At 39.5% G+C, this 25005-nt stretch overlaps 1 protein-coding gene and 1 long non-coding RNA gene across 18 annotated transcripts in view; one reads left to right on the forward strand and one right to left on the reverse strand.

The window, feature by feature from the left end:
• Nucleotides 1–25005, reverse strand: part of RALGAPA1 (Ral GTPase activating protein catalytic subunit alpha 1) — a 150307-nt gene that overhangs the window by 20428 nt on the left and 104874 nt on the right. For 11 of the 17 annotated variants that reach the window (XR_013228512.1, XM_077323125.1, XM_077323117.1 and 8 more), the window contains 6 exons: nucleotides 23398–24262; nucleotides 21688–21759; nucleotides 20619–20757; nucleotides 19012–19167; nucleotides 10322–10480; nucleotides 8102–8229 (listed from right to left, as the gene is read on the reverse strand). Coding sequence is in view for 16 of the 17 variants with exons in the window: in XM_077323125.1 (XP_077179240.1) it covers nucleotides 8102–8229; nucleotides 10322–10480; nucleotides 19012–19167; nucleotides 20619–20757; nucleotides 21688–21759; nucleotides 23398–24262 (1519 nt within the window). In the remaining variant the exon portion in view is untranslated. The remainder of the gene's footprint in view (nucleotides 1–8101; nucleotides 8230–10321; nucleotides 10481–19011; nucleotides 19168–20618; nucleotides 20758–21687; nucleotides 21760–23397; nucleotides 24263–25005) is intronic. The other 6 variants (XM_077323123.1, XM_077323118.1, XM_077323128.1 and 3 more) reach the window with 1 other exon arrangement.
• Nucleotides 1–25005, forward strand: part of LOC143830518 (uncharacterized) — a 39654-nt gene that overhangs the window by 5083 nt on the left and 9566 nt on the right. The window contains exon 2 of the long non-coding RNA XR_013228513.1: nucleotides 15159–15273. This is a non-coding gene — a long non-coding RNA (uncharacterized LOC143830518). The remainder of the gene's footprint in view (nucleotides 1–15158; nucleotides 15274–25005) is intronic.

Here is a 25005-nt window from a genome sequence, read left to right on the forward strand (position 1 = left end):
TAAATGACACCTACCCGGAGCTTGGCATGTCTGAACATCTGGCACACATGGCTTAATGTGCCACCGTTTGAGGCTGAGAAGAAAAGAAAGCTGCTCCAGATGGAAATAGCTTGAACTATCATCTCCCTTCCCCTAGCTTCAGTCTGGAAAAAAGGCAAACAGACATTGTTGCTCACTGGCCTGTACAAAGGGCAGAATGACAGTATAGGTGAGAGAGGTACAGTTGTCAAAAGCTCATGGGCACCAACTAAGTTTTTTGGGTTAAAAATGAAATGTTGAACAGATTTTACTTCAGATTTTACTTCAACTAATCAAAGCTAAGGAGTCATCTTGTATTAAGTATTGAACATGAACACTGACAGAAGACCCTACAAGAAGGGGGGAGGGAATCAGAAATTTTACAGTGGGCAATTACTTAAGAGCTATCTGTATCTAAATGTGCAATAATTTGATTACATCTCTATTTAATATTGTAATGATCAAGAACACAAAATAGTGATTTTATTACCAGAGAGAGCAGTAACAACACACAGCAAACTGACATTTAAGGCTGTGTCGTAGTATCTTTGATAAGCTGTATATTGGTTTAAACTAATGCATTATATGCCTCTAGGGAATGGCAGGTTTGGAGACTGGATTTTAACATCAAAATCTATCCATTAATCTTGACTTAAATATAATCTACCTTGCTGTAAGAGGAAGAATGGGCATTCAATGAATTACCATTATGAAATACAGCATTCATATATTTTACAGATTATTTAAGTAGAAGGTTGACTATGACCACTACATATGGTTTCTAAACCCCTAAATCAAGCAAAAAAGATGTTAGTTCATATCAAACTTTTCAACTAGTAAATCTAGTTTATGCTATAACCTTCAGCAACACCATACGTTGTGTCCGTGCAACTCTCTCCTTCCCCATGGGTTTCAGCTATACACACCCCTGCCAAAGTTGTCAAATGCTATCCCACGCTCTGCTGCTCTGGTGTGAATGGGAAGGAAGGGGAACAAGACCGATCCTATGTCACAGAACAACAAAGGCCACTTGCTCGAACAACCTGATTACTGAGCAGACAGCTGAAGCATTGACACATATATACGCCAGTTTCAATATGCTAGGGGAACCGGCATGTAGAGCAAAACTGTTTTTCTATTTTGGCAAACCGATAAAGAAAATAAAGTCTGCTGCTGTGTACAGTGTACAAGCCAACTAAAATTATTATTGTTTAAGGCCACTCTCTTAAGTACCTGTTGCATTCAAAAGCACCTCAACAGATTTAAAAACAAATCTGAATGAAAATATTTTGTAATTTGGAGAGGAGAAATAGTATCAATATTGAATACCAATGTTAACTCCAAGTTTTTAAATTAGTGAGCCGGTCTGAATAAATTGAACAATTTTATTTGCTCCCCAAACCAGTATATTTTTATACAGCATTATGTAAAACACAACTACAGAACAAGCAGCCACAGAACGCTGCATGTGTGTGATTTTCAGAATTGTGGTGGACTACAATATAGTGCTGAAGTGCCAGAGTAGTTCACGTGGAACAGGTCAATTCTACAACTAGATTATTTTCTGAAACACGAATTAAGCTTAGATATCAAGGCGCATAGCCAGACTCCACAAGGTACAAAATTGCCAAAGGAGACTGCAAAACATTCATAAATTAATATGAATTTGGTAAGGAATCCATAAGTGAAACCTGACTCCCGTCACAGATCCTTTACACTATGGTGTTTTTTTGAGATCATGTTTTCAAAAAAGCCTTTGCAAGCAGCAGTCTAAATATTTGGGTTTTTGTTTATTCTTAAAAATTGGTAGTCTTTTTTTGCAAAAACAGCATAAAGATATAAATCCTGACTTCAATTTTCCATATCCTTCTTTTGAACCCCAATTAGCAAAGCAACCCCTTCCCCCCTCCGCCCCAAAGCTGTCAAGCTGTTCAGAGTAGTTTGTAACACTACAATAGTACTATTGTGAACTGTGTCTGGGCTTCCTTCCCACAGAGAGTTAAAATGGGCAGTTCCTGTTGCCCGTGATTGGTGTCCAGTGAAACAATACACAGCCAGGTTTTATCAGCTCCACGCCAAAAAAGTGAAGCCAGGGAACCCAAGCCTTCATATCATGCTGAACCATATGCCAACCCTGCTGGCCCCAAAGGTTTATCGCTGTGAATCAGGATCCATCATGTCCCCTGTGAAATTTCACCTCACATACCTTCTGTGAAATACATGGCTTTGCTGAAAATTGAACCTTTTCACAATTGGCAAGAACAGATGGATGGTAAATGGGCTTGGCAACAGGAATTAAAAGATTCTGAAAGCTCATACTGGTAATAAGGAGAAGTACTCCAAGCAAAATGGATAAATTTGTGACCTTTATCTTTTTATTTTAATTAATTGCTAAGAGGAAAGCTTTTTTGAAAAATCTCATTTTCAACAGGAATATTAACCACCCACAGTATTAGAGCTTCCTGTACTTTAATGGAGCTGTCTTACATGTGAGAACTAAAATCAGTTCCAAAAGTCTTTTTATGTGAGTAGAAAATAAAAACAATTTTGGTGGTTAAACATAATAGAATATTTTAATGAAATGTTCTTTTCTGGTTGTAAGCAGCAGACTGGCAAAGCATGTTTAACTATTTTTAATATAACCATTATTTTCCAAAAGAAAATAAAGTTTTACCATCAGTCTCACAAAATCCCTAACCTTGCATACTTCAGTTTATTAAATCTGCTGTTGATCATAACTCTATGAAAATTATAAGATGCCAAACTGTGAAAGGTTTTTCAGAATATTTTAAGGAATTCAACTACTGAATTAGTTCAAATAGATAACATTCTTTTGCTACGTGATGTGAGATCTGTGAACATCTTACAATTATTTATTAAGCACAGATATGTGTTTGCACTTACAAAAGCACTGCAAAATACATTAAGGCCAATGATATGACTTTTTGATTTTAAAAAATTGTCCTGACAGTCTCAGAGGGTATGTGGGACACATACCTACTCTGGAGCGACTTGGTCAGGGTGCCCTCCATCCCTTACAAACACACACACACACACACACACACACACACACACACACACACATACACACAAACACACACAAATTACCTTCCCCCTTTCCCCATCCTGCTTGCCTGCTCCTCCATTAATGCCTCTGCCCCCATGGGTCATGCAGCAGCTGCCTAGGCCCTTGGGGCTGGTGTGGTTGCTGTGAAGGCCTTGAGGTGGGGCAGCCGCTGCCCAGGCCCCCTGGGGCCAGAGTGGCCGCTGCGAAGGCCTCGGGGGCAGAGAAGCAACTGCCTTGGACCCTGTGGATTGCACAGTAGCTGCCCAGGCTCCAGGAGTTGGCATGGTCACTGCAAAGGCCTTGGGAGCAGGGCAGTCACTGCACCAGCCCCCGCAGGTCGTGCAACGGCTGCCCAGACTCTAGGGTCCAGTGTGGCTGCTGGCTGTGCCCTCATTTTCTGGCATGCTTCATGGGTGAGATAATGGATGTCATGTCCATCTACATTTCCATTTGATGAGGCACGCCAGAAGATGTGTCCCACATCAACAACAAAAAAATACATCCTGAAGGTTGATGAGCATAGGATAAATAACAAATGCTATCTCAATCAAGTATTTCCTTTTATCTGGACTACATACTGCATTGCATAAAATAAACAACAAAAATAAATCAAGAGGAATGACTGTGATCAGCCAGGCTGCCGGAGCCAGAGCTTCAAAAATCTCCATCTGCCATAAGATCATGTGCAGTTAAATTCAGGTTGTGTCACTATTTGCACTGAGTCTGTCACTGTCAGTTCCCTTCTTCTGTACAAGATGCTAGTGATGACTAATCTTATGTGGTACTTAAAATTACTGAGAAGGAATACAAGCCTTTAAAGCCAAAATGACCAAACTGAGGCTATTGTTCTTTGGTCACTCCAAGAACCATTATGCACGGGCCAGAATACCCACACTGGTGGCGGCAGGGCATTGGGGGAAATCCTCAATTATGCAAGTCCCCCGTCGCCAGCGCAGGTATGGCCTGGCGCAGGGCCACGGAAGGCCCACTTTCTAGAAATGTGGGAACTTCCGTGGCTGCTTAGATGCTGTGGGCACCTGCAGTGGCTGGGGTGGGCTGGCGCTGTGCATAATTGCCAGCACCGGGCCTTTCGGCTCGCCCAGCCCCAACCTACGGTGTCCCTCTAGTGACACCGCAAGCCCCTGTGGGCTCCATGGACCCATGGAGCCAGCAGGGCTGTCCCCCTGCCCTCACCAAAATGTGTGGAGGGGGCCCCGGCCCCCCACTCCCCCTGGCCCCTCCCCACCTCCCCTCTGGCTGCTGCTGCTTACCCTGCTGGCCCTGGCGCAAAATGCGTGTGTGTGCGCTACGCCGGGGCAGCCCCGCATGCCCCGCCCCTGTACATTCACAGGGAACGGCGGGGCATCCTGCCCCGCCACAGTGGCATAATGGCAGCATGGAGTAGCTGCCGCTGTGTATAAAGGGTCCATGAGAAGACACAACTAACTGAGAAATACAATAATGCTAAGAAAATCTGAAGCCAGAAGAAAACTAGGAAAACTCAATGTGAAACAAATGGACTCAATAAAGGAAGCCACAGCCTTCAATTTGCAAGACCTGAGCAGGACTGTTAATGATAGGATATTCTGGAGGTCATTAACTCATAGGGTCAGCATAACTCAGAAGTGACTTCACAGCACATAACACCAACAAGGAATATAATACAAAGTAGATATTAAAATTATTATGGATTGGAATAAAATTTTAAAACTTACAACATTAAGCTTATCCATAATTAGTTGAGCAGGCTTAGACTGGAGAGGCCATTCATAGGACTGCAGTACTATATAGTCTGCTGAAAACAAACATTTTTTTTCCTCAGTACAATTTGTAAGAAGGTAAAATTATCTGTAAAAATATGGTTAACTAGATGAAGGCTGACAATTCAACATTAAGAACAGCTATCTGTAAGTCTAGCATCCTTAAAATGGAAATACGCAGTACTGACCTTACATGGATTAATACCAAACCAGAATAAAATTTCTCAGTCCTTTTAATTTTTCTCCCAGATTTATTTTTCTGAGCCCTCAATCTGTAACCATGTTTTCAGGAAGCAAACAAAGAGTGGCTTGGATCGAACAAAACAATAACACTTTCACCAACAGAAAGATTTCCATCAGGAAAGCATCATTTGTTTTTCCCCTTTCACCTCAGCCCAAAGTACCCATGGTAGACAATGTGCTGTAATGGTCAGAACAAGATCTGGTAGACCCAAGTTTGAATTCCCACTCTGCAACAGAAGATTTCTGGGTGACCTTGACCCAATCACACAAAGTCAACCTGCCTTACCTCACATGGTTGTTATGTAAGGCTAAAATTGGGAAGGGGGAAACGTTATAAGCCACTTTGGGTCACTGTTGTGGAGAAAATGTAAATGAAGTGAACGGAAGTATCCTCTGCTGCTCCTAAAACGCAGACAGCCAGAAGCTGTTAAGAAGTTGCTGTATTTTCCTATTCTTCCTTCAGCTTCTATAACTAGAATAATGTTACATTTCTGCTTCAGGGATAGAAATGTTTGAGGATCAATCTGTTTCAAGATCTACTCCTTTTCTGGAATCTGACTGCTGCAAAGTACCTTGTGCTCTCCATCCCATTGGAGGGCTGCCCCACAGTTTGAGGACCTCTGAATCAGCAGCCTAGAACTACAGCCTGCATTGCATGAACATTCCTAAAAAACACTTTAAAGAATAATAAAACTATGAGCAATGCACAAAAATTTGCAGACTACCACTAGGGTTAGGAATGATAGATTAGAAGAAGAGTTGGGTTTTATACTCCACTTTTCAAAATGGTTTACAATCATGTTCCCTTTCTCTCCGTACAACAGACACCCTGTGAAGTACGTGAGGTCGAGAGAGCCCTGAGAAAAACTGCTCTGTGAGAACTGATCTAACAGTACTGTGACTGGCCGAAGGTCACCCAGCTTGCTGTATGTGGAGGAGTGGGGAATTAAATCCAGATCTCCAGATTAGAAACTGTCACTCTTTACTACACCATGCTGGCTTAGTACAATCAATCAATTTAACTTCATTTACATTCAGTTCTTTCATATTGTTCCAACATATTCAAATGCTCAGAAAGAAAAAGCAACATTTCTATTTGCAAGATGGAAAAAATATTTTGTGACAACATTAATTATTTTTAACCTAGCTAAAAATATTTCCCGCTGAGTTAAAGCCAAAGAATATTGTGGTGGGGGGGAGGGGAAGGGGGGAAGCAAAATAATATATTTACATAACCCTTATTCAACAGCACAGCAAGCAGATGCATACAGATAATCAATGTGCAAATCCTTAAATGACTTTCATAAGCGTAGGCGAACAATCTATATGGCAAACACGGAAAAGAGTTAAAAACCAATCATGAATGCCTACTCAATCAGTGGACTCTAGTGGCTAAATTCAAAGGCATTTGAAGCAATGCTTTGGAATTAGTCATTACAAAAAGAAAATCCTAGACTTTCAACAGGTAACTAATAAATAACTCAGAACAAGCCTACGCTACACCTAAGCTCCTATTGTCAAGCAGAGCACTGCCTACCTGTGCCCCCCAGTGCTGTTTTTTGTCTCTAATTGTATGATCAAGCCAATAAATTGGTTTTGAGGAACAAAAAAGGACTATAAAGTGCCTACCATGACAAAACTGGAGGTTGTAACAAAATGCACTTAAGACACAAGGAAGGCAAGACGAGACAAATGAAGGAGAGGTATCAAAGCCTGAAAGACAGTCATAAATACTGACAGATTACTGTAATTCTGGCTGTCAGGGCGATCGATTTAAACAGCATATGCCAATCAATACTCTTGTAATTTACTGAACAGCATTAAATACATACTTAGCCAAGATGTGCCCAAGATAAGCCCCAGACTACTTTTAATGAACATAAATTACACAATTTATGCTTTGGAATCTCTGGTCTGTGGATAGAAAATAGCTTACACACTTATTGGCACAAAATGTGTTTGAATTCTTTTGTCATTTTCATCATTCAGGAGTTTATTGTATCACCCCGGATATTTTTTTTTCCAAATTGCTTCTATTTCTGGTTGAAGTCTCTGCAAAAATATCATTTAGATATCAATGATTAAAAATGTAAATAATATAACTACTGCCTTCTTTCTGTTGGATTGCATAATATTTGGAAGTTCTAAGTAGCCGGCTCCTTCCTGGATCTCGGCAGCTCGATTGCAGTTGCTTTCCATTGGAAAACTTGACCTTTACCACAGCCAATCTTAAGTTTTAAATGTGATTAACATATGGCACAAATTTGGTGAATGGTCTTGTGAGGAATCTTTAGAAAGTCACCTCTAGGACATGCAAGTGAATTATGTTTGCAGTATGATTTTCACACAAGAACCCACACAGAAACTGATACACACACAGATTTTGTAGCATAAATTGGTTATTTCTAAGCAAATGCTCTTCAATTTCTACTAAACAAGGGGGTATTATGGCTTCAACTCCCAGAATAAAACTTTGGTGGTCTTAAAGTGCCACTGGACTCAAACTCTGATGTCCTTCCATCTTATTCTTCAATGACATGATACAGGGTTCCTCTCTCCCACCCCCAATCCCAATTATTACAATATACTACTGTACTGAAGCACAAAATATAAGAAATTTCGCATGTTGAGAAAACCTGGGGGGGGGGGGAACATAATCAAATGCCATTGACTTTCAATGAATTTTCTTATTGCATGCTTTAGTTTTAAAGTAACAAGTTATCATGACTATACAGAAGGTATGTAAAAAGCACTTCTGCTAAAATAATTTAAAAATACTCCTTGAATACAACAGTCTTATACAGAACCCTAATCAATGGGGTATAAACTTCTAAACATTTAGACACTGAGTTTTCTGATTGTAGCATTACTCCAGTTGTATTTTACAACTATTTATATTTAATATATCTTTGCTCAAGATCTTTTATTTAAAAATGTACTAATAAAACCAATTGATTTAAATAAAAGAATTAGTGTATATAAAAACTGAAAAGTTTTGGGTTTAAAAGGATACAAGTTTTGGTATAATGGGATGAGTGACTTCAGTGCTCTGCTTGCATTTATAGCTGTTGCACGAACCATAATAGGAAGAATTTTTCCATTTACAATAGCGCCATCAAACAATGGACCAAAGAAGGGGACCTGAATCAGAAAATTGGGAAATTCAGCTGTTAAATCATTCTCTTCTCTAACAATTAGTAATCAACATTAACAAAGGATTGTTCAAACAGATCATGCTTCTCACCTCTAGTTAGTCAATCACAACAGTTATTCAAAATAGCCTAAGAGACAGTTTATCTTATGGAAGTATGCGGAGAAGATAATATTCTCAGCAAGAAGTAATTTTTCTCCTTATTATGCTTTAAGAAGTATTTGAATAATTTATCTTATTCAGGCCTAGTTTAAAGCTAATAACAGTCACACACACACACACACACACACACACATATAGTACCAAGTATGTTGGTTAATAGCACACTCTGTGATTCAACGATTCATATGCACAGCAATGGGCTACATGCATCTAGCCATTCAAATGGTGGCTGCTGCTATTAGTTATTATTTGACAGCTGAAACCATTCATGGAGTGCTGCATTCATCATCTACTGATGTACACTGCAGCCAATGCTAACGGCTGATGGGGATATCCAGCAAGAGCTTTTATGCATGCAGTGTTGTGTTGCAAATTCAGCTTCTAATCAGTCAATGAGAAAGCTACCTGATCTACACATAAATCTCATTTTCAGGAGTCAGATGCTGGTAAATATGGAGACTAGTGGTGGAATGGATGGATGCAGGCAAATGTTCCAGCTATTGAGTTTCCTGACTAACACTGTGACATAAACACGATTGTGTTTTTTGTGGTCAGAAAATTACTGATTGCGTGTGAAAATGCTCTAACTTCTTATTCAAATCTGCACTCTGTAAACAAACACTATGGATGCACACAGAAAAAGTGGGAAACACTGCATTCGTAGAAGCAGAACAGACCGGGAGGAGAATGAAAGCAGATATCTATCCCCCCCCACACACAGACAAGATGTCAAGCTCTCTCAAAAGGCAATAGCCTGCCAGGCATACATGCTGCAGGGAATATTTTAACTACTCCACTTTGTGGAATAGTTAAAATATTCCCTGCAGCATATATGCCTGGCAGGCTATTGTCTTTTGAGAGAGCAAAGGGGCAGTTTATATATAAAGTGGAATCATCTGACATAGTCAGATGGTCCTGACATGAGAATCCCAGAAAAGGAGGTAAAAGCTTCTTCCACGCCAACGCATGCTTCCTAGTGCCATCTCTGTGAGAACTTTAGTAGCTTGTAGAATGCAAATGCTGTTGTCTAACTGTCTGAATTATTACAGCTTCTTCTAATGAGGAAACTAAGATATTTTGTTACAAGCATATCACTTTTTCCCTTGGGCTGATTGAGAGTTTTTATAATAGGCACTGGGAAAAGTTATGGTGTTGTCCTGTTTTGGAAAGTAGCATACACTGTGTTAGACCCAAGGTTTCTGTGAAAGGAAGCAAGTTCATGGAACTAATTCCCACCACCTTCCCTTTCTTCCAGCAGCCTACTACATCTGAGACACTGTTGCTCAGAGTTTAAAGACTCTCCAGTAAAATATGCCATGCAGCCCAGGGGACTGCAGCAGGAAGAAAAAATTGGTCAGTATCTCTCCCTACCCTGCCACACACATACGAGCACAATAGATGATGAGTAAAGTGGAAGGCAGTAAAAATTGCTTTTGTGAACATGTGCTGTTTGCAGAAACTGGTATCCAATCCATAGTGATGAAGTTTGACAATATCGAGGTGGATAGGGGAAGACAGCTGAAGTCAATCTCTCTTGTAATGTCATCTTGCCTCTCTGACTTCAGATGCTAAAATACAATTACAGAGAATGCAGAGACACAATTGTATCTCTGGAACAAAGGAAGATGGCATTTTACATTGCAGTGCTGCTTAATACCTAGCCACCAGCTGCTAGCCATCTCAGCAGCGTGCAAAGGGGCAGTTTTGTGGAATGTCAGTTTGCAAACATTTATCCTTGGAGCATTAAACTGCTTTTGTTTCCTTGTCCTGCTCAGAGTTCAAATGAATTCTGTGTCAACAGGGCTGCCTCTGGTAATGCTAACAGATTGGATGGATCAATTTGCCATCCTGGAAACCAGAACAGGCTGAATCATGAACAATCTAGAACATAGGTATTGCATGAAGAAAACCAAGCTTTACCTCAGGTTTTTTCATAATCTGGATACTGAACATGTAATTCTTCATTGGATATATAACAATGAGCACATCTCCAAATTCTGTAGGAATTATTCCTCTTCTGTAGTCCCGTGTATGCTCTGACCAGACAATGTGAACTTCATCATTTCCTAAATGTCTTAGCTGAAATGACAGATTTTAAAAGAAATATATCATTCTCTAAATTCTGGATGAAATTAAGTATTAGTACTACAAACAGTAACAGCGGTAGAAAATAATGATAAAATACCCTGCATTTATTTTAGGTTTAAACAAGTCTTTTAAAAAGATTGGGTTATAATAGTTCATGTCTCCAAAACAAAAGGATACTTTGGCCAGCTCTAGAACAGACTAATTTTACGCAAAAGCTGTGGCTGCCTGCTAAAAGTGCTATTGATTCAGTTTAGCCTCTTCAGTTTCATCTGCCAGCTTTCAGTGTCTGTGTATCACAAGTTAATGGAGAACACACTTCTCAAGACAAAACCTTTCAACGTAAAGCCAAGATTAACATGCAATGAGAATAAGTGGTTTGGTTTTACAGGAATGAGCCTTGGAAATTCTCAGGCTTCTGTACTTCCACTCTCACCCTTCTTGTTCTTGCACTCAGCTAAAATAAATAAATAAAAATAACATGCTTCTACAACAATCCATAGTTTGTTGTTTTGCTCAAATAATAAGCTGTGGATTGTTCTTTGTCCTCTGAACCAAGATTCCAAATGGCCACTGAGCTATGGTATACGAGACAAAGTAGAAATTGTGGATCTAGCTAACTGCCAAGGGAAAATTCCTGTCTTTCCTTCACTTAGCAGTCCTTTATGACCCCTGGAAATATTATTCCTTCAGTTGAAGTCCCCTTCACCCTCCTCACTGTGACCCCATCACAGGCAGCTGCTGATCCATGTGAATCTGGTGAGTCCAGAGATGATTATATGGAGTCAAAAGGAGCTTTTTTTGTGTTTCCATCAGCAGTTTTGTGAATCCAACCCACAGTTTATGATTCAAATTAATCAAATGGCTATGGGTATAGCAAAAATATCAATGTTTTTCTAATGATACACAGGGTGAATGGGCAGGGTGAAATGCATGAACCCAAAGGTTCCACAGCCGCCTAACCATAAGATGGTTGATGCCAAATTAACCAACAGCAACAACTACTACTGGACTTCCAGAACCCCACCCCTCAAATACACCCACTAGGTATACCATGGGGCAACCTGCATGGACAAACCTGTGGAGTGACAGTCATCATATTAACAGTTCAGTTATTAGTTCCTAGTGACGTTACTGCCATTGCTGTTATTACTATCATTATCAATTGATGTAGTTACTGAGGCGGCTTCACTGTACCATTTTTTATGAATTTTATGATGACTTCATGTTCCATGCCCTACATCCAGCTGCCTCCACCATATAAGAAATAATAAAAAAAGAAATAAATAATGACAGGGTCATTGTTACTGTGTGAAGCATAGCTAAGGCTTAATGAATAAACTAACTTGGTTATCTGTTATGCTTGTGGCGTCTCTTCCTTGTAGAATATACAACAACAGTCAAACTATAAGCACCCCTTGTAATGCAGGAAGATAATTTGTCTAATAAGGTAACATGCACTGCAACCTATTCATCTACACACTGCTCCCCTTGGAAGCTCTCTTCCAATAGTTCTAGGTTCCTCTCTCTCTCTGCCCCCTCTGCTGGCCAGACATAATGCTGCTTGCCTTTCTGAAAATGTCTGCCCCTTCATCGTGTTGATGCCTCCCTCTGGGGAAGCTTCCTAGTGGGGCATAAGAGATGAAGCAGAGAATTTATTCTGGGACATCTGTATGGATTGAGAATGGAAAGAATCATTTGCGGCAGTCTCCTGTTTGGTAAATTCCAGGAGTAGTGCTGGAAAAGTCATGTTCTCCCCCATGGGTTTCAGAGGTTCAGGGGTTTCAGAGGTTCTGTTCTCCATGCTTTTTAATACCGACATGAAACAAGTGGGAGATATTCAATATTCTGTAGTTCAGAGTCATCAGTACCGGATAATACAGCTTTCTTCATCTCTCTACTTCTCTAATCCCAGTGAGGCTGCAGAATCCCCCAAGCAACGTCTGAAATCTGTAATGGCCTGGATGAGAGCCAGTAATCTGAAACTCTATCCAAATAAGTGATAGAAGTATTTTGCTGCCTGGTGAGTCGCCTAGCCTTTGCTTCTTGACATTTACATGGCAGCAGTTCCCAGAGCTTACTTGGTGAGCTGCCTGTATTCCCTCGTTCATGATCATCCATTCCTGAATTACCTCTGAGCTAGAATACTATACATGAGACTACTATTGCACCCCATTCAGAAACTGCAGCTGTTACAGAATGCAGCAGTCAGAGAGACATTCTAGACCACAATCCAATCTTAAAATAATTAATGGTTCTTCCCCCACCGCACCTTGAACTTGTTCCAGCTGTTTGAAGCTCGCAGAATGGGAGCCCTCATTATCTGAAGGAATGACTAATTGCATACCTTTTCCCCTATTGAATTCTAAGATCAGCCATACGGGCTGTGACAAGAAATGCCTCTTCTGCCAGGGCTACGCTGTGTCAATGTATGATTTATTTTAGAGCTTTCTTAATGGCTGCCCTGTAGTTGTGGAACTCTCTATTAAGAGGAGTTTGACACTTTTTAAAAACAGTAAAGGTAAAGGTATCCCCTGTGCAAGCACCGGGTCATGTCTGACCCTTGGGGTGACGCCCTCCAGCGTTTTCATGGCAGACTCAATAGAGGGTGGTTTGCCAGTGTCTTCCCCAGTCATTACCGTTTAGAAACTTAAAAAAAAAATAGACCAGTTTTTACCGAATGTTGATTTTTTTAATTTGGAGCTTTTTATTTTACTCGTACTTGATTTGGTTGTAGTGATGACAAGGGTGTGTGTGTGTGTGTGTCTCATTTCCCCCTCCTCCAATATTCCCTCTTTATCTTCCCTGGCAGTGCCCACAGCCTCTCCCCTCTTCCTGCTTCAGGAAACTCTCTCCCCTTTTCCTGACACCTTCTCTCCTTCCCATCACGCGGCAGCCAACGTATCGTTATGTGTTCTGTCTTTGGCTTTCCTTACCTAGGCACTCTTTTCCTGAGAGAAATCTGTGTGGGTGCAGTTGTTCCCAGTGAGAACCTGCAATGATACCCCCTGTATAATCCTTCTCAAATTGCTTCCACTTTTTCTCTTCCTGGCAAGTCTTCACCTTGCCATCCTTTCTTCCCACCTACCCACCTTCTATCTTCCCCCAATCTTCAGCTGTATTCTTATTTCTTTACTTTATTTATACCATTATTATCCTAAATAGGGACTTAACACAGTTTACAGCATTGTCCTCGCCTCACAATGTTAATGAACTAGCTCTAGGTGCTATCTCATTTCGGTTCAGAGTACAACTTCTTATGACTTGCCACGACCCAGCAGAAATTAGTGATCAAACTCGGCAGCAGAAAACAGTTCCTTTCTTTTGTTTGTAATCAAGCCTTGTCACCCTTCATCGTTCCCATTGTGGGGACAGCTGCTAACATAAAAGCATCTGATCTTCGTGAGCACTAGTAAGTAAAATTAGTCATAAAACAAATACCAAGATTTACATAAACTATTTCTACAGTTACAACACAGGGTTAGAATTTTTACCTAACCACTGAACAAACTAACAACCACAAGAGAAAGCAAAGATACCTGAAATTTCATTTTAAAAAATCGAAATACTTTAAAACATTCTTACTTTACAACCATCAACCATGTGTCAGCTTTCCTAATAAGTTTATGTTAACTGAATACAAAAGAAATGTGAAATAAATATAACCAGAAGGGATGATCAAATCTAATTTTGATACATTAATGTCATATGCTGTACATGTTACAATACCAGCCAGAGTTAATACTAAGCTGCAGGCTAGACTGAGATTTCCAAATGGCAGATTGTTCTAAGTGATACCAAGTATAATTGAAGTAATAAACGATAGTAAAAGCGAAGCACACTGGCAGGAAGAATTCAAGGATTTACTTTAAAAAAATTAAATAAGTTAGTTTTGGAAAGGCAAGACAACTGAAATGATGCAGGACTCAATTTACAGAAAGTTCCTTTCATTTATCTATTGCATTAACCCTTGAACTCTTGCCAGAATTATCAGTAACGTGTAGAATCTCCTGATCTAAAGAGCGGATGAGAAACAACAATCTCACTTCTTGAAGTTCATGAGCCAGTTATCATTTCCGCAATCCCACTCCCTGCTGAAGAACCAAATAGATTTTAAAATCATGGCTAAGTGGGAAAAAGTGCTGCTGTGATTTGGCAGCACAGATGAGGAGGCTGGCTTCTGAAATGGGAACTAGGAGCACAAAACTGGACGGGGTTAGATTCTAACATCTAAAGAAAATCTTCACAATAATAGAAAATAAAGGATAACAAGTCAATACCCACGGCTGAGATACAAAGAACAGATCAAAGATCTTATAGGCACCAGGGGGCATCATACTTGTGTGCCCTCTCCCACATAGACAACTGCCTTTAAAATTAACAAGTGACTTCCAAACAGTTTGCAATTCAGTCTGTGGAGAGTGTGTGTCTACAGTGGAAAAGAAAAACAAAAACCCACAGGATATGCTCTAGACCTTGGGAATTTCTCAAGTAGCTCTTAGAATCCCAGACCAATTGCAAAGTAGTTCCAATGGTTCTTTAATAGTGCAATCCTATGCAGAGTTACACTCAATGGTTGATTCCGCACAGAGATTTTTCTCTGCTCCAGCAACTCTAGTCAGGTTCTGGTTTGGTTTTTGTTGTTCCCACTCATCGACATCCTTCATTCTAGAGCTGCAGAAGATGGGCGAGATGCAAGAACCAGAAATGAAGGACAGTCAGACCGAGATATCGTCTGATCTGAAGCAGAGGAGGTCATTCTCTTTTCCCCTTTCTTTGACTCCAGGGTTAGTCAAACGATAAGGATAAGTGATTTTTTTAACTTAATGACTGACTTTAGTTTGATTTATATATATCACAACTTTATTTTGACTGTGTAAATGTTTTGCACGCTGACCTTGTTCTTAAAATATCTTATCTTTGGTCTAAGACCACAAACAAATTTGAATAGTGTTCTGACTGTGCATTCACTGTTCTGGTCCTGCTCATTCTTCAGCTGATCAATTAAAGATTCAATGGAAGACATTTGAACTATTGCTCCCAATATTAATTAACTAAAACTTTGCTTTGTAAAAAAATTCTGATGGAGAGATGTATCCCAGCTTGGCATTGCTGGGACAATCCTCTTCCTGTGTCTGCCTGGAAAGGTAGGCCTTCTGTCTGAGTGAAAGGAATGCCCACCTCCCTACATTTCACAGTGAATGGTCATGATGTCCTTGTCAACAGCAACAAAACCCAGATTTTTTAAAATGGGGGATGGAGAGTCAGGGCAACATAATTATGCTGTTGCTACATTGCAACAACAAAAGTGGCAAGTGTTTCTCTGCTCTTTCAATTAGCATTTGAAAACTTCCTGAAGTCCTCTTTCTTCAGCCCCCAGGTAGTAAGAGGCTAATCAATCTTTTCAATATAAACAGAGTACCTAATCATAATTTGATGTTACCTGCCCTGAGCCAACCAGCTAAAGGTGGAATATAAAAATAAAATAAATATCATAACATCATCATCATCATCATCATCATCACCAGCATCATCAAACCCTAAAACTAGACACTGCAAATAATCTTCTGGATTAAATAGAAACAAGTATTCTGAACTCATTCAATATTGCTGGAAAAAAGTTTCTGACTACATTCATCATTTCTCAGAGCTATTATTTTCTTGAGGAGGTATCATCTACTTTCTCAGTCTATTGACAAACCCAACTCAGGATTGTTATATATGTATGTGAACAGTATATGGTGTCACTTTTAGTGTTTGTTTCTAAAAAGATTTGCACTTTTAATGGCTAAAACTGTTTATTTCAATGAAATTTAAGCATACCAAGCCACTTAACTGTGCCTCAGTTTTTGTAGTTAAGGCTTGTGTACTGCAACCAAAAGCCGTTGCAGAAAATGTGATTTTTATACAGACTGACACTGTGTACAGAGGAACTGTAATATGTACAAATGAGCCTATCTAAAAGTCTACTATGTGAAGAAAAGATCAAGAAATCCAGTCCCGCGTATGAAGGGCCTATGGACAGATATTTGCACATCCACTTGAGGAATGGAATACATGCTGCTTTGTGCTATATTCTTAGTCTTTTGATTAAAGCCACTAACTGTACTTTATGAAATGATTCCTAGGTTGCATAGTTTGAAATATTTAGGTATTTTACAGAGTTTTCAAATTGCTCATGAAAAATTTTAAAGTGCCAAGGGAACAATCCTAATCAGGTCTCCTCAGACCAAAGTCCCATTTTATTCCAGTGGGGCTTATTTCCAGGAAATTGTTCTTATGATTGCAGCCAAAGTCTTAAATAATAACACAAAGAATCATCTACAGGTTGAACATAGACCAAAAATCATCAATAATTGAAGCTTGCCAGAGGCATAGCTATTTCTCTGTACTAACTGTCGGCAATCTAATTTAATTACAAGTATTAAACTCCATGCTGAGGTCAACTGGCCTCACTTCCTCCAATATTACAGTTCAACCAGCGCTCATTAATGTCTGTTCAATGGATTAGCACATCTGAAGATATATGTACAGGATAGAGGACGGACCATCTAATGATAGCCAATTGTTCATCTGTAATAGGGCAAATGTTCCAGCCCCTTAACTTATTATCACTAATACGGAATTTATTAAATTTTAAAAAGAAAAAAATACCAATGGTGCAAACCGTTTATTCTGGAGGTGGCTGTAAGAAAGCTATTACTGATGATACATTGGTTACAAATACATATAATTGTCAAAACCCAATACATTAAAATATTTCATGTTACGTTTTAGATGTTTAGAAAATGCAGGAAGTAAATGTTATACAAAAAATCAATATTTTTTAGTTCAGGTCTATTGAATAAGAATTTTTCTTGGTATTTCCAAAAGATCTTGGATCCCAATACCAGTACAGTATTCTGATCTGGGATTTTTTTTTTTTTTAGAAATTCTGAATTTCTTTGGGGGGTCCAATTAGATCTAAGAACTAAAATACTGATTTAAAATTAAAAAGCCAGCCTGATCCCTGGCTTGGCTTCTTCTTCAGTGTACTTTAAAGCTTTATCCTGTGGGAGGGCTGATGACCGCAGCCACAACTGCCTCCTTGCAGCTATGCCAGAGAACATGGCCCTACTGTTGCAGTCAGCATTGTGTCTTGGCTTCACTGAGTGGTTACTTGCCTAGTTTCTGTCCTTCTGGTATAAGAACTTTATCTAGGATTCATTTGCCATCAAGCAACATCTCTATAAACTGTGTCAATTTTTCCTACAACATCATCTAGTAATGACTCGTTATCACCATAAAGTTTGCCACCCGCAATCCCACAGCACTAGATAGATAAATCTTCCTTCCCAAATAGTCCAGCCTCTGGTCTTCCTTCTAATGAGAAGAAATGGTTGTTTGCTCTTCCTCTAGCAGGGAGAACCTCTAACACAAGATAGTTTGCTTGTGGATGGTGGAAGAGATAGTCATAGTCACCCTCCCTACCTCTGGATAGGGTCTCAAGATTTTTTGCTCAAGCTATCATGGAGGCAGTCTTAGTCCAAACACCCATAGCTATATCCTGACGCATAGGAAGAGTGATGGGACAAGAGCCAGGGTTATGTAAGTAAATTTATACGTTTTCATTATTGGGTCTGTTGGTTGTGGCTCTGCTGAGTGGTATTCTAGTTCTAATGCCTTGACCATTTGCATGAGTAGATTTAGAGTACAGGTCTTCCATGGGAGGAAACTGCTGATGGCCTGCCCACTGTGTCATCAGAGGCAGGCACAGAAGTGCTCTCAGAACCTGCCTCTGAAGTTTGGTACTGTGGACTGTGCTCACCTTTGGATCTGTTGTTAGGCTTTGGTTGCCAACCTCCAGGTGGTGGTTGGAGATCCCCCACTATTACAACTGGTCTCCAGGTGATAGAAATCAATTCACCTGGAGAAAGCGGGCACTATGGAAGGTGGACTCTATGGAATAATCTGCCATTTAAGTCCCTCCCCTCCTCAAACCTTGTCCACATCAGGCTCCACTTCCAAAATTTCCAGGTATTTTCCAACCTAAGAAACCCAAAAGGGGGACAGTACTACAAAAAACTAAAATAACAAACCTGAACAACAGGTAGTTAGGACCCAAAAAGTTAGGCATCCATAAGTTATAAATAATCCAATTAACATTTATTGTGCACAATTCATTAACTTAAAATGTTATAACAGACAAAGCTATAGGCCAATCATTGGAATAACATAATATGTACTGTATCAGGCTCCACCTCCAATATCTCCAGGTATTTTCCAACCCAGATTTTGCAGCCCTTGGCATTATGCTCCCTTCTATTTAATTATCAGACTGCCAAAGTTGTTCTTCCTTTTACTTAGAAGCACCTGGAAACTCAGTGTAATGAAAAGATGTTTCTGTGGCAAAGAGCTAAGGCAAGAACAGCTTAGTATAATCAGTTCAAAGGTTTAATAAAATTTCAAATATTTAGCGGAATTATTTGTTCTTTACTCTTTGGATTTATTACCAGCCTAAAGGATGGTTATTCCAAAGCACTTACCTTTTTTGTCAAGGAGTCATCTGAATCAGACGGCATCCTAGTTGATACATGAAACATTACTTCCACAGTAGAGGTAGCAAAATATGGAGTGGTTAATCCAGTACTTTTATTTTTTTGCAATCCTCCCATAAAACCACAATGGTTTGTAAGGTTCACCTAAAACACAGGCAACAACATCATGCTTTTAAAAAGTGTAATACATACTAGATTATCTTTCTATGGAGAAAAGCAACTATTTATTTGAGCGACAAAAACATATTGTAAATACTCAGAACACTTACCATAAGTTCAAATAAGACAGCCCTGAATATAAGACAACTGCCCCAAATTCTGTACACAAAATATTTAAATTACTGTACAAAACTGTAACTTGTGTGCAAATTTAAGATCCTCCTTGTTTTTCTTGAAAGGCACATGTGGACCCCCCCCCCCCCCCGGTTATCTCTCTGGCTATTCCTTTACTGGCTTTTAAACCCATTACATGCTCAAGCCACTCTCACAGACTCTGCTCCTTCTAGGCTTCAAATGAATCACAGGGTCACAACTGGACAATAGCACTACCACCATGTCTTTAGTGCAGATGTTTGAATACTGGATTAGGATCTGGGAGACCCAGGTTTGAATTAGGGTTGAGTGCTTCAGCCCACCAAAGCGGCCGCTCCAGCACAAAGCAGCCAGTGCTGCTGCATGCGCGGGGGGGGGGGATGTGCCGGTGTGCCAGTCAGTGCCTGCATGCAGGTGCCGGGTCATGTGGTCATGTGCCGCCACTGGCGCCGCCCCTCCCCCCTGCGCTGTGGTGCTGGCTGCTTTGGGCTAGAATGGCCACTTCGGCGCTGAAGCGCACAACCCTAGTTTGAATCCCTGCTCACCCATAAGAAGCTTGCTGGATGACCCTGAGCCAGTCAGGTTCACACAGCTTAACCTATGTCAGTTAGTTATTGTGATGTTAAAATGGAAGAGAAGAGAACATTGTAAGCTACTTTGGGTTTCTACTGAGAAAGGCAGAGTACAAATAAATAATAACAAATTAATAAATAAACTACCATTTCTGGGCAAGACAGATTTCACAAACACGTCTACTGGACATTCAAGCATGTTTCCAGAGATAATGGCTGTGAAAGATTCCATCCCACATTTAAGTTATTTCCCATCAACCAAGCAAAAGCAGGCACTTAAGATAAATCATCAGCTAGACCGTTTATGCACTGGAGGTTTCATGCCGGGCTGCAGGCTGGAGTTTTAGTCATGGCAAGTTGCTCCACATCTTCCTGCACCCACATAGGTGAGCATTTGGCCCGGTGCGCCTCATCCGCCCCCAATTTTTGCTCCTGCACGGGAGCTGGGGCAGTGAAGTTCTCAGTGCGTAAACGGTCCTAGAGAAGAAAACACTGATGCGTACGTATTCTTCCTGCTTCTTGCAAGTGATGGAACTTGTAACTTCTTGCCTGCCTATATACTCTACAGTCTGTGACAGAAGCATGCCACCAACTTGGGGGGGGGGGATATCTTAAAATCTATAGCACAATGGTCCCTGAATTCCGTAGTAATTGCTATTATTATGATAATGTAATGCGAACTAGAATTAAGAAAGTAATCTGAACAGATACCTCCCAACCAAGGCCTGCTACAAAATCCTCGTAGGCTTGACTTCCTCCAGTATTAGTGAGGATGGAGTGTTTATCTTCTTGTCCCTCAGCAACATAAAATACAGCAATTTTGTGCGTCTCTCGGCTGTAAGACACATGACTGCAATTACATAAGAATGTACTCTGAAGTCATTAAAGAATGAGATATACAAATAGAAAAGGGGCTATAACACTGACAGTGTAAATACATCTCAAAGGTTCTTTCTTGTTTGTTGCTTGTACAGTTTTATTTGCTTGTTCTCATCTCCCTGCATTTTTTTGTTGAAACACATAATCAGAAATGCTTTCAGCAATTGTCCATCTATGTGTCTAGCAACCTTACTTCAAAATAATTGTCTCAATATGACCGTGGGTTAAAAGTCAGATTAACAAAAAGTCATAAAGAATGCGTAAATATTATTAGAACTCTTCCTAACAAAAATATATGTGAAAAATGCTGGAACAGATGAGTCTGTAATACTGAATTTGTTCTTACTCATCTCCGAGTATGTCTAGTTTGCAGATATGAAAACGCACAGTATAAATGGAAATACGAAATAAATATATGTTAAATGTTTGCATGTAATGTGTTCAGAAATGGCTTGTGTGACAATTTGTATACTAATGTAATTGATAAAGAAACAGACTACTTTTTTCTTGAAAAAATGTCTTCCAGGGATAGTCGCTTTTCTTTGATTTTTCAGTCTTAAGTGAAATAGTTATATTTGCTCACAGGAAACCTCAACTGCAGTCAGCTTCATTCTTAATGCACCGATGACCTGAGCAATGATGTTTATCTTTAGCTAAGAAATAATTGTTTTTTGCAGCTCAGATTTCCATACCAAACAAGTAACCATGGCTAAATAAATTGGTATCTCTGTTCTAAAGACAATTATTTAGAGGTAAATCCCACTACTTTCAACTGGGAGGGCCAAAATTTCTACCCTCATTGTAAACACTTTTGCTGTAAATGGATGTGATAAAACAAATTATTTTAAAATTAAAACAATCAACACTGATTTAAAAGCTTGATTATAAACACATAACTTACCATTGTCTCGAGTCCAAATTTCTCAGTTCTCTGAGTAGCTTTTCATTTTTTTTCAGGAGATGAAAGCTTCTCCTAAATAAGGAAATTTAACAAACATCACCTGTGCAATGACAGATATAGGACAGTACAACAACACATTTTCAATTTCATTCATGCAATCTCCTACAGTTTTCTTGCCTTTTGTAAGACCTTTTTCTATATCAAAGATGAATAGATCTCTTAAAAATAATATATACATATAGTTATTTTTTATCCCAGGCGGTCCTCTGCATCCTTGTTAGTGCCTTGAACATAATCTCCACTTCATTCCACTTCTTCCCATTTAATCTGGTGGGCTAAACAGGACTCCCTTCGGAGCACATAAAACCTGCTCTTTTGTAGGCCAGACGATAACTGCTTAGTGATAAAAAGGTACTTCCACATCAGCCAAAAGAGCAAATGCAAAAGAAAAAAAAAAGGAGGGGGAGGGGGGAGAATGAGGGAAAAACAAAACTCTGAACTGTGGCCTGCAATATAACAGAGTGAAGCAGCACCTAGACATATCCCAAAATTCTCTATAGAATTTTAAAAACCTAATCACATTATGCTAAAACAGCTATCTTCCATGTTATTTGTACTTATGACTCTGCTAATAAAACCATGTTAGAGAAGAACCTTCTAAAATAGTATAAACATAGAAGAACAAGCTGTTTTGCAAAATAAAATTTCAGTACACAAGTGAAAGGTGCAGTCATCATTTCACTAAAAATTCATCAAATACTTGATGAAATTCTTCTTAATTAACTATCCTGTACTGATACTAAGAAACCTATTTTCATTTTGGATACTATGCCTATAAGTAAATAACTGTAAAGCAGGATCATTATTCCCATTGAAAAATGGTTTGATGGAAGAGATTACAGCAATGAATAACAACAGGAAAAATTAGCACATCTGGATATCCTTATTCTGAGGTACGATAGGACTCAGGGACTGATCTGCTTACTGTTAATATTGTTCACAAAGTTGCATGTTGATCTGCAACCGAATGTACATATACCACGATCAAACAAAAAATACTGTCCAAAAAAATAAACTGATGGTATTTCTGAACTCAAGTCAGCTAAGGGAAAGGGATAATCTAGATAGGAGTCTGGATCAAGAACAAAGAGAAGAGGAGGACTGAATAGGCAGTCTTTCACTGACCAGGAAATCAGTGCAACAGAGAACAATCATTCCCTCTGCTTTCCATAGGATGAGGCAAAATTTGCAGAAATGACATCCTTCACTTTTATGGAATTCTCTAACTAGCCAACATTTTTCTATAGTAGATTGATCCCAAGATCTCACTGGACCAGTTTAGCATTGTCAACATGTAATAACATTAAGTTTTATAATAAACATGTGCCAGAACAAGAGATTATGGGAGAGACGTGGCCGCTGCCAAGAACAAAAGTCCAGTACCTCCTTTTACTCTTCTTCCCAGTAATATCTCATAATACAAAACGTTTGATAGGTTAGTATGTGCTTATATTTGGTGTCCCTATTGTATGGATGTGAAAATATGCATAGTAGTACCTTTACATGTTTTGTATTACCTAACACTGTCAGGGAGCAGATGCAAGCCTCCCTTTTTAAGTGGCAACTGTGTACCAACAAAAACCTACCGTAGTTTTGTCCTGAATGACAGAAGACAAAAAAATAATATATTTAATGGCAAGGTACTATTACCTTTTATCCCAGGAATTCATTCCCAGAATACTGAGAAGTAATCTACAATAATAAAATGGTGAACAGGGTTTTTGTGGGGTTGGCTCATCCTGCTCCATAGCTTTTGTATTTAAGTCATTGAAATGCTTTTCAACAAAATCTCTTTCTTCGGTGTGTTGCTTAAGGATGGCATTGATTACATCGTTTTCCTGCTTCTCTGAGACACAGATAGGTTGAGGAGCAGGAACGTTGAGTGATACACCTGTCCTTTGTAAGCACTCAGGGCTAGTGATGCCTATGTACTGCAAGAGCTCATCAAGGGCATCTTCTTCATCCCTAATCGTGTCCCATGTTGGCACAGTCTCTCTAAACCTCCTCTTCAGCTGGAGTACATTTCCATCCTTTACACAGGGCTCTTCTAAATATGTGGTAGGTTCAGAAGCATCTTCTGGTTTCTCTTGATGGGGAAATGAGAGGACAAAGGAAGTTGGCTCGGATGAGCTACATAGAGGTGGAGGTCCATAGAGAATGGCTGAATCCCATGAATATTTGCCAGACAAGTCACGCACTATTATTCTGACATTTGAATTAGCTGATACAAGTCCAGCAGACAATCCCCCTCCAGGCATGTCCTCTTCTGCATGGATTTGTATACATGAAACTAATGTTGTACTATTTAGTACAAAAAACTGGAGGTTGGGATTCTCAAAAAGTTCTGGAGAAAGTTCAGGGCTTTCGCTGTAAGGATTGTCATTGTTCTCACATACTTGACTTGTGAGCATAGCAGGACCCCCACACATTGGATAATGACCCAAGTGGTTTACCAGATGTGTTATAACAGTACGAGCTGCCACAGAGATCAATCCTTGCTGAATATGAGATTTCACTGTAAAACAAAGGGGAATAGTTTAAATTATAAAAATAAAAGCAAACATGTCAACAAAGCTGCATGCAGATTTACAGACAACACTTTATAGTGGTTAGAGTGTTGGATTAAGCCCTGGGGGACCCTGGTTCATAGCCTCATTCTGCCATGGAAGTTTGATGAGAAACTTTGGGACAGTCAGACTTCTCTCAGCTTGAACTACTTGTTGTGAGGATGAAATGAACAAGCGGCAAACCAGGGAAGCTATACCCTGAGCTCTGTGGAAGAAGGGTGGGATAAAAATGCACTAAATAAATAAATAATACAATGAAAAATATTATTTTTCCAGATATAACCCTACCTACCCTAATAAAGAGGGGGAAACAAGTAAACTCTCCATTTTAACAAGGGAGAAAGGATATTTCAGGACATAGCACTATCACTCAAAAAATGAATTGTGTCTGATGAGGCATCAAACTAATGCATGATGTCACCACAACATAGGTTGTAATGCTTTTGTTTCAACGAAATCTATCAGTTCAACAGGGAACTATGATAACACACTGCTCAAGGTCACAAGTAGCCCATCAGAAAGAAAATTTACACAATCAATACAATCTCAAACCAATTTGCTCATATAGATTTGTACCCATAGGATTATATGCAAAACCGATTTAGGGACACTGATTAAATTCATCGGACCAATTATTAAATGGCTGATATAGTAAAAGAAATGCTATAGGTATAGCAGAATAGTTGCAATA

Source organism: Paroedura picta, chromosome 2 (genome assembly GCF_049243985.1).
Source record: "Paroedura picta isolate Pp20150507F chromosome 2, Ppicta_v3.0, whole genome shotgun sequence".
NCBI lineage: Eukaryota > Metazoa > Chordata > Lepidosauria > Squamata > Gekkonidae > Paroedura > Paroedura picta.